Consider the following 9,493-nt stretch of genomic DNA (forward strand, 5'->3'; position numbering starts at 1 on the left):
CCAATATATGGCAATTTCATCGTTGTCATCGTACCCGTGCATAAAAGCTACCAAAGTCCACGGAGGAAAAATCAATCAAGACCCTAAACATTTTCAAGTGAAGGGGGTTTGCCCCCTCGTATGAGCAGAAAGGGCATCTCAACGCAGGTTAATCGATATGCCCCTCCCGGAGATAAATGCGCCCTACTCTGGAAAAACAATCGCCTTGCTATCTAGAAACTGAAAGACGAGCAAAATACAGCAGAACATCACAGCAGAATAACTCGACGTTTCGTTGTTTTCCGCGTGAGATTGCGCAAGGTGGTTTTAAGTTCAGACACGCACGAAAGAAAGTCACCAGCAAACCTTTCTCATGTCTCATTTCAGGCGGTTTTAAGGAAAGATGCATGTGGCCCGAGAATGTACCCTGGATTGTGTGAGTTTGTGTGCCCGCGCGCGCGAGTGTGTGTGTGTTCCTTTTTTTAAATCAGCGAATTGTTTTTGGTTTTGGCTTGGTGCACAAACTTGTTTTTCTAGAGCCGCACCCTAACAATTCTCCATCTGGAGACGAAATGAGTTCGGGTCCGCTTCTTGTTTAACTTTCTATTAAAAACCGAGGATTATGCACGAGACTGGTTGCCCCTGAATGTCCCGCAAAAGCGCGTGCGCCCCCCACCCCCTCATGGAATGCCGTAATGCCAGTTCTGATGTCCACGCTCTTCTTCTGCTCAGTAAAACAAAGATTTCTGCTATTGAGATGTATGGAAATGCTGTCCTACTTTTCTCAGTAAATGGCAGATTTTATTATGCGTTTTTATTGACATTTCGGGCTGTTAGTTTTATTTATTTTGTTTTGATCTTTATCCTATTATCGCGAACTGAAGTGCACAAATTGGATTTGTCCGCCCTGAAGCCACCGTTTATATCTAATGGAATAGTGTCGAAATTGTGACACTAATTATATTTTTCTACGAATTCTCACGTATGTCATCAGCTCTTTAAGTAGCAATGTTACTCAAATCCTGTGCGAGGAAGGCAATTGGTCTTCAGCTAACAAAGTGATTTGGCCAAATTCAACCTAAATTTGAACCTCGTTCCGCCCCGGGTTCCAAAGAACGTTATGTTTCTTAATACTCTTCATGATTCGCCTCTTCCTATTAAACATACTCCCAACACGAGACTCGCTAAACTTCAGTAAATTTGCAACGAGACGTGTGTTCATGCGAAACTCCGGTGTTAAAATAGTTGGCAAAACTGAAATCTAAACAGAAACAAACATAGAAGGGAGGATTCAGTACCTTAATCTGTTTCCTTCCCAAAAAACTTTGGACGGATCCAGAGTTTAATTTGTTGATGTGGAGTCCTCTTCATCAACGCGAAACACGAAACGTGGATCCTCCGCGAAGTTCTCCATTAGTTAGTTACTCCGTCCCGTTCGCGACTTCAGGTAAATCATTTCCGCAAAATGAACTGCACCATGCCACGATAATAGGGCCTGCACTGTTTGGCGTTTTATTTTTTTCTGGCGTCGCCTCTCCAGTTGCCCAATCGCTTTACATGCTGACGCCCTGTAAAACTGTTCCGAATGAAAAAAAAAATGCTGGGTATACTGCATACCTACATGTTGCTATCCAAACAGGTGAGGACACGAAACACCTTAAAGGAAAATGTTTGTGCCTCTTTAGTTAAGTTTTACCTCCCTCTAGTGGCTAGTATAGGTCATCGCCAGATAAACACAGGTCAAAAAGTAAGAAACACCCTTATTAAACTTATTAAACCAGTATGAAATCATATGGCAAGAAATAGCTTCCGTGTATTAGATTTAGTTATGCATACATTTATACATTGTAGAATACACTGTAAAATTACATACTTTTATATTTCTCAATAAACATAAATGTCCACCGTAATTGATATATTATGCTCAATATAAATATGTAAGGTATAAATTAGCATTAACGCCATTGGCATTTAGCAGGCACTCTTGTCCAGAGCAGCGTTTTTATATAGTATCAATTAACAACAATGATACATAGCATTCACGTATGCAATACTGAATGTATTTATGTTAAGTACCTCACTCATGGGTACAATGGCAGCGCCCTACCTGGGAATCAAACCTGCAACCTCTTTAGGTTATAAGCCCAGCTCCTTAACCATCACACTGCACTGCATGTGAATGTGCTGAAGTATGTTTTCATTGCATAACTGTATAGGCATTGTATTCCGTCACAAAGGTAGGTTTACGACACAGAATCCTGGTCTGTCGGTGGGTTGGGAATAAGCAGCTGAATGAGGCAAAACTTTTCTCTCGTTTGAAACCCCTCCAGTGTTTTGCAGCTATAATTTTCACTCCATAATGCAGAGCAATCGCTGGCAGTTGATGGCTGTTTGTCTCTCACAGAAATTTGAGGACTGGCTTTAGGCCTAATCTTCACTTGAGCAAGAACCCCCCCCCCCGTCTCTCTCTCTCTCTCATTCTCTCTCTCACTGAGATGTGTTTTGGGTTGGATGTGGAAGAGAACAGTATATCTCCCCAGCTCAGCTTAATTCATGCACTTCTGGGGGAGGGGTGGCAGGAGGAAGCTGGGGTGGCAGTTCTCTGGTTTATCTAAATATAACCTGCCTTCCCCCCCTGCTGGGCCCAGAAATGGACAGCATGGAGACAGGTCAGCACTGCCGTGAGTAATGTCGGAGTGCCTGCCCACCCCCACCCTCCTGTCTCACTCTGCCTCTCAGCTAGCCCTGCATGGGGTGTGGGGAGGGCATATCCTTGTGCCAAGCAGCTTGTGTACCGCCACCCCGCCCCCAGTCTCGAAACTCTATTTATTAATAAACACAAACAGAGTCACAGAGATCCTGGAGACGCACAGCAGCACGATCAGAGAGCAAACACAGGAAACACTCCTTTCTTTCTCTCCACTTTCTCTTCACCTTCTCTCCTCTTTCTCTTCCCTCCCTATCTCCCTCTCTCCTTCTCCACGTTCTGCTGGGACAGCTGGGCTCCGGGCTGCGGCCTAAAAGCCAAGAGGGGTGTGTGGAAACAGACCCTGGGTTTTTGGGAAGAGGTGTCTCCTCTGTATCGGCTCTTGTTGGGGGTGGAGGGGGGGTGGGGGCGGCTTCAGGCCATGGCAGGACTGCACTGACAGGAGTAAACATCGGAATCTAAGCACGTTCAGTTTGTGTCGTGTACCTAGAGGTAAGCTCAGACTGTGCTGAGGCACCTGTGCGCCTCACCTGGGGGGGGGTGGGGGATGGGGGGGGATCCCAGTTCCTGCTTTCATTTCATTGGGCACAGGTCTGTGTCATGGCTGTGGTGTTTCTTAAATGCTCACTGCTGTAGTTCCTGCCAGCATAGACAGCCATCTTGTGTGAAACGCGCTGTATGCTGTGTGAAATGCAACTGTGTTGTATGCAAAATCCGCTGTATTTTACATGAAATAACGCTGTATGTTATATGACTGTCTATGCTGTACATTGTTGGTTAGTCAGAGAAGCCTGGGCAGGCAGGATTTAATCTTGGACTACTTTACTACTGCATTACCCATGATCCTCTGCGCAAGGCGGCTGATCGCGAACGGGCGAGGCTTCTGTCGGAATGCGCCGCGAATCTTCCCGAGGCGTCCGCGCCCTGCGCCCGAACGCACCTGCGGAGGTTTTCACGCACGCCCCCCCGGTCCGACCGTACGTCGGACGCCGCGTACGATACAGGAATTCAAGACGCTAGATACAGCTCTGCAGGAGCAGTGCCCCAGAATCCCGATTTATATCTCTTTAAAAAATCTTACCTCTGGGAGAACGAAGCCCTCGATCTCGGCTCTCAGAGCGGAACGGGCCCGAGTCACAGCCGTGCCGTTTTTCTAAGAAACCGATAGACCCGTTCGTTACGCCGGCCCGAGGCCCGGTGATGATAGCGTCTCGTCTCGACACGTTTTGCGCTACGCTGGTTTTTCGCTCGAGCTAAGTCTGGCCTGAGCCCGGGCGGCGAAGAGCCTTATCTCTCCGCTCGAAGCGGTGCATCTTCAAAGCAAAACCGCTGGCCGAAAGCTTCCGGTCCCCTTGCCACCCGCAAACGTGTTCAAAAAAAAATGCACAGGCTAATGCTGCTTTACAGTTTTTTCTTCATACAAGCATACAATGAAACATAAAGCTATGTATTTATACAGTATATTGGGTTTAAATATGCCAACACATTTCTTAGTAAACATGTTGCTATTTTCAGCTGAATTACCCTCCGCATGATTGAGAGGTCAAACATATTCAGTTGATGTTTTGAGGTAAGAGCTGTTCTTAACTCTCAGTGAAATAATAATAATAATAATAAATTTATTTTATATAGCGCTTTTCATGAACTCAAAGACGCTTTACAATAGGTGGTACATACATACATGTATACATACATACATAGAAACATACAATTCAGAAAAAAAAAAAGGCATCTTCCTCTTCCTCTTTCTCAGGCGGGTGATGGAGGCCGGTGAGCCGCTGCGGGTGAAGGAGGAGGAAGAAGAGGCAAACCGCGCCTCGGAGTCGGACGCGAGCGGGAAAGGGGAGGGGCCTGACTACGGGTGGCCCCTGACAGAGGAGCGTGTGAGGGAGGTGCTGTCCCAGGTGGAGAGGCGCTCGAAGGAGGTGGTGTCCTACATGGAGGGGTGCCTGGAAGAGGCGGGGCCCCGGTTCGAGGGGTGCATCGGCGAGGTGAAGCTCCTGGAGCTGCAGCGGGACGCGCGGGTCGCGCAGCTGCTGCTGCTGGAGCAGCCAATGGCGCGGGCCACGCAGGCGCTGAGGGCGGAGCTTGGCGAGGCCCGTAAACTCCTCGCGCGGGTGGAGCTGGAGAGGCAGAGCCTGCAGGAGCAGGTGTGGCAGGTGAAGAGGCGGCTCTTCCTGGTTGCCAGGGACTGCATCCAGAGCCAGGTCATGCTGGCAACCCAGCAGCACGAGGTGGCGCAATTTGCAATCACACAGGTAAACAGGTAACCCAAACTCACACACACCTGAGTACAATACCCAAATACGGCACCGAACAGTACACCAAACACACATACACAGACACACACACACACATGCATAGTGAGCTCCATAACATTTGGGACAAATGATTTCTTCAAATAATTCAAATAAAAAATGTGCATTCTCAGCTTTTATTTAAGAATATTTTTACACACGTCAGTTTCACCTTGTAGAAATTACAGCACATTCTGACCCACCATTTGAATGAATTAGCTAATTCTCCAGGTGAAAATGGGCACAATCCCCCGTTGATGGTGGGTACTATTCCCCAGGTGGCGATGGGTTAAATCCCTAGGTGGTGATGGGTTATATCCCCAGGTGGTGATGCATTAAATCCCCGGGTGATGATGGGATATATCCCCAGGGGGCGATGGGTTTAATCTCAGGTGGTGATGGGTTGAATCCCCAGATGGTGATGGGTTTTGTCCCCAGGTGGTGATTGGTTAAATCCCCAGGTGGTGATTGGTTTAATTCCCAGATAGTGATGGGGTTTTTTTCTCCAGGTAGTGATGGGTTAGATCCTCAGATGGTGATGGGCTTTGTCGCCAGGTGGCGATTGGTTAAATACCCAGGTGGTCATGGGTTGAATCCCCGGGTGGTGGTTAAAACCCCCGTTGGTGATGGGTTCTTTCTCTGCTCCTCAGGAGGAGCTGACAGCGCAGATCCAGGAGCTGACGGAGGAGGCGTCTCAGCTGCGGGAGGAGCAGCAGGATCAGCTGCGGGCGGTGCGGGAGCAGGCCCAGGCAGCGGGCCGACGGCGGCGACCCCGCAGCGACCTCACGCACTGCCGCCGCTTCTCCCTGGACCTCCAGCAGTACCTGCGGGGTGGGGTCCAGGCTCTGGAGCAGCACTACGAGCCCCGGCTCCTGGCCCTGCTCCGGAGGAGGCAGTGGGGGGAGGAGGCGCTGCGGAGGCAGAGGGAGGAGGCGAAGGACCTGAGGGTCCGCATCGCGCCTCTGAGGGAGGAGGTCCAGGCCCTGGAGCTCCAGAGAGCCTGTATGGAGGAGAGGGTCGCCCTCATGGAACGGGAGAGGGAGGAGAATGTGGCACAGTACCGGGTAAGGAGGGCAGGGGGCAGTAATGGGGCACTTGGGTGGGCACGGGTGGGGGCTTGACTAGCACTATCAGGACTCCTCTGCAGGGTTACCCCCAATCTATTATCACTCACATGTGTCTCCTGTGTCTTGATCTTCTGGCACATTCATGTTGCACTTGCATCTTCATCTTGACGTTGTAGCTCTTTATCGTATTTCTTGTAATCATCGCAAGATGGGGGGTACATGACATGGGGGTTGTGAAGGGGTAAGGACGAATGTTGAGCAGAACTGGTGGGTGGGTGTGGGATATTGGGGCGGAGATTGGCTAGTGGAGTAGGGGTCAGCAAATTGGTGAGGGCACCCTTATGGAAGTGGAGATATTTTTAAATATATGGGGGGGGGGTTAGGGTTAGAATTAGGGTTAATCAAGACAGCGTGGAATGGATGGCGGAGGAGAGAAGGTACGGGGGTGTGGGGGTGTGGGGGTGTGGGGGGGCTGGGGAGAGATATGAAGGAGCCATTGCGGGTTTGTGGGTGCTCTGAGGAAACCAGTGGAAAATCTGGCTGATGACATGCTGTCCTCTGTGGTGACTGGCTGGTGAGGTATTATCCTCTGTAGTGATTTGCTGGTGATGTGTTATTCTCTGTGGTGATTGGCTAGTGAGGTAATGTCCTTTGTGGCGATTGGCTGGTGACATGTCCTCTGTGGGGATTGGCTCTCTCCATCTCCTCCCAGGAAGCCCTGGAGGTACTGGAGCAGAGTCTACATGACTTGAAGACAGAGGTTCAGGTGCAGAAGAAGACAAACGAAGCAATGGAGAACCTCAAGAACAGCCTGTCCAAGGAGCTGGACGTCCACAGGTGAGCGTGAGTTTTACCTCTCTCTCAGCACACCTCTACCTGGCCACACCTGTCTCACAGCACACCTGTACCTGGTCACACCTGTCTCACAGCACATCTGTATCTTACATAACCGGTCTCACAGCACTTCTGTGTTTTACATAAATCTACATAATCTCACGGCGCACCTGTATCAGATCATAACCCTCTGATTGGAGAACAGGGGTTTTTTGAAGGCGCCTTTTATTTGGCAGCATCAGTTATTGGAAGTTGTACAGCAAATTTGTTTTTTTCTGGAATTTCTCAGAACAAAGACACGCACTCTTATCTCTTCACAGGAAGTTTGGGGAAGTGTACGGAACACCCCGGATTCCCACTCAGGAGGGGCTGGAAACTGGGTCGCCTGAAACGCTCCGCAGATGAGATCATTCGAAATTTCTAAATTTTCCCCCTTGTGCAATCAAAAAATATATATATCTGTGAAATGCTGTTAACCTTTCCACAGAGACGCAGACACTTATACACATATCACATATACAGGCCTGGATTACAATGTTCTGGGTTTTTCAGTTTTGTCGACAAGTCAAAACACACCTGTTCAGCCTTGATCCTGTTGGCTGGATCCAGGAAGTTTCTTTAACCCAGATAATAGGCTTCCCGGGTCTTGGGGATCCGCACTGTTTCTCGCTGGGTTTGTCCTTTCAGATCCAAGAATCTCCTGGCGAGATGAGCTCTGAACTCCAAAATCAATTGCTTTAATTAATCGAGTCAGTGCCGAGCAACAAAGAAAACCAGCAATGGGGCTGTGGTGCTCCTGGACCGGGATTACAGACCTCTGCCTATGACCCTGCCCTCACCACAAGCATTAGCTGATGTAATTCTACTTACAAAGGTCTTGATTGAAGACTGTGATTAGTTAATACTTGAATCAGGAGTCATGGTGCTGGGCTAAAAAAAAAAAGAAAAATCTGCACCATCCAATCTGCACCGCCTTTTTGGATGGCCAATCAGTGATTTACATTAGTCACTTAAGTGCTGAAACACCAAGACCAACAGGCACTTGGGGGCTTCCAGGACTGAAGTTAAACTTGCAGACACAGCACCCCCTCCAGCACTGGAGGTAAACCTGCAGACACAGCATCCCCCTCCAGGCCTGGAGTTAAACTTGCAGACACAGCATCCCCCTCCAGGACTGGAGTTAAACCTGCAGACACAGCGCCCCCTCCAGGGCTGGAGTTAAACCTGCAGACACAGCGCCCCCTCCATGACTGGTGTCGAACACCCCTGGCTTTATGAAGTATTATGAAATTATTACTAATATGATATATGCATTGTTCTCATGCCCATACATTGGGCACTACCACATGTTGCAACTCAATACAGCTTTTAAAAAAAGGAAAGAGGACATTTGTAAACTATACAATAGCATCAGTGGTACATATGCTTGTCTGTCCGTAGGCCTGTTGCCTCTGATTGGGTGAATGATTTTCTATAAGGACAGGAGAATAAGGTTTCATAAACACTATAATGGGTGGGGCTACAGTGAGCTGTCAATCTTTGACTCACTTAAACCAATCAAATGGCTTTGCTTTCCACAGCAGAACATGCCTGGCTGAAACCTGCAAGTCCATATGATTTTTGTAGTTCTGCCCATTTTTGGTTTAAGGAAGGCTCATACTCCAATCTCTATGTGTGTATGACTGTGTGACTTCCTGTTTTGTACACCCATATTTGGCATTGCAGTTATGAAATGAGCTCATTATGCATTTGCACTCATGTGTCTTTACTATCTAATAAATAATCAATAAGGTCATACATACAGTATTAACTATTTAAAAGGCATCACATTTAGTTTATTGAAGCCAATCAAGAGGATATTTAATGAAGTGGGATTCAGGAGTTTGGCAACAAATAACATTTGGAAATATTTTAAATTGGATGAAATCTGACTGAACAAAAGTCCCACTTTGTGAATAAGGCAGTGCACCCCCTGGGCTTTAAACCTGCAACCTCACAAGCTTCTCTTCCCACAACACTTTACGCGGAACCGTTTCATTATGACATCACTACTCTATTTACATAGAGCGAGAGTGGACAGCACACTTCCTGTTGAATGGGGACTGTGATGATTGAGCAGCCAATCACAGGCCTGTTTACCATAGTGCTCATGGAGCCAATGTGCCTCGCTGTTTATCATGAATGTGTAGTCTGCTCACATCGGGTTTGCACATCTTAATTTCTTTTTAAAAATACCTTTCAGAGGTAGTGCATTGGGTGACAGCAGGATTTGGCTGTGATGTTTGGTTATGTTGGTGGCAGAGTATGGAGGGAGCACCAGTGTAGTATAATGGGTAAGGAAATAAACTGACGTTGTACCGTTGATCTTCAGTGGAATAGAATGTAATGTAATGCAAAGAGCTGCAGAGAGACGGTGGTGAATCAAAGGGTCATGCTGCGGAGTTCACAGCATACACACACACACACACGCATGCACACACAGGCATGCACACAGGCACACACACACAGGCATTCACACAGGCACACACACACACACACACAAACACAAGCATGCACACACAGGCATGCACGCAGGCACACACACATGCATGCACAGGCACACACACACA

General features: G+C 48.1%; 2 protein-coding genes across 3 annotated transcripts in view; one reads left to right on the forward strand and one right to left on the reverse strand.

Annotated features, from left to right (window-relative positions):
* LOC135235385 (NHS-like protein 3) overlaps positions 1 to 1,389 on the reverse strand; it is an 84,400-nt gene extending 83,011 nt beyond the window's left edge. Inside the window, exon 1 of the mRNA XM_064300853.1 lies at positions 1,253 to 1,389. The gene's annotated coding sequence lies outside the window, so the exon portion shown is untranslated. The remainder of the gene's footprint in view (positions 1 to 1,252) is intronic.
* On the forward strand, positions 1,294 to 9,493 carry LOC135235395 (syncoilin-like). 2 transcript variants are annotated; one of them, XM_064300891.1, is made up of 5 exons: positions 1,294 to 1,426; positions 4,440 to 4,944; positions 5,634 to 6,047; positions 6,763 to 6,887; positions 7,205 to 9,493. In XM_064300891.1, the coding sequence occupies exons 2-5, from the start codon at positions 4,447 to 4,449 to the stop codon at positions 7,287 to 7,289; spliced, it is 1,122 nt and encodes a 373-aa protein (XP_064156961.1). In that variant the 5' UTR covers positions 1,294 to 1,426; positions 4,440 to 4,446; the 3' UTR covers positions 7,290 to 9,493. The 2 variants fall into 2 exon arrangements, with proteins under 2 accessions (XP_064156961.1, XP_064156952.1); XM_064300882.1 differs by lacking the exon at positions 1,294 to 1,426 and adding an exon at positions 2,835 to 3,178.

Source organism: Anguilla rostrata, chromosome 1 (genome assembly GCF_018555375.3).
Source record: "Anguilla rostrata isolate EN2019 chromosome 1, ASM1855537v3, whole genome shotgun sequence".
In the NCBI taxonomy this organism is placed as follows: domain Eukaryota; kingdom Metazoa; phylum Chordata; class Actinopteri; order Anguilliformes; family Anguillidae; genus Anguilla; species Anguilla rostrata.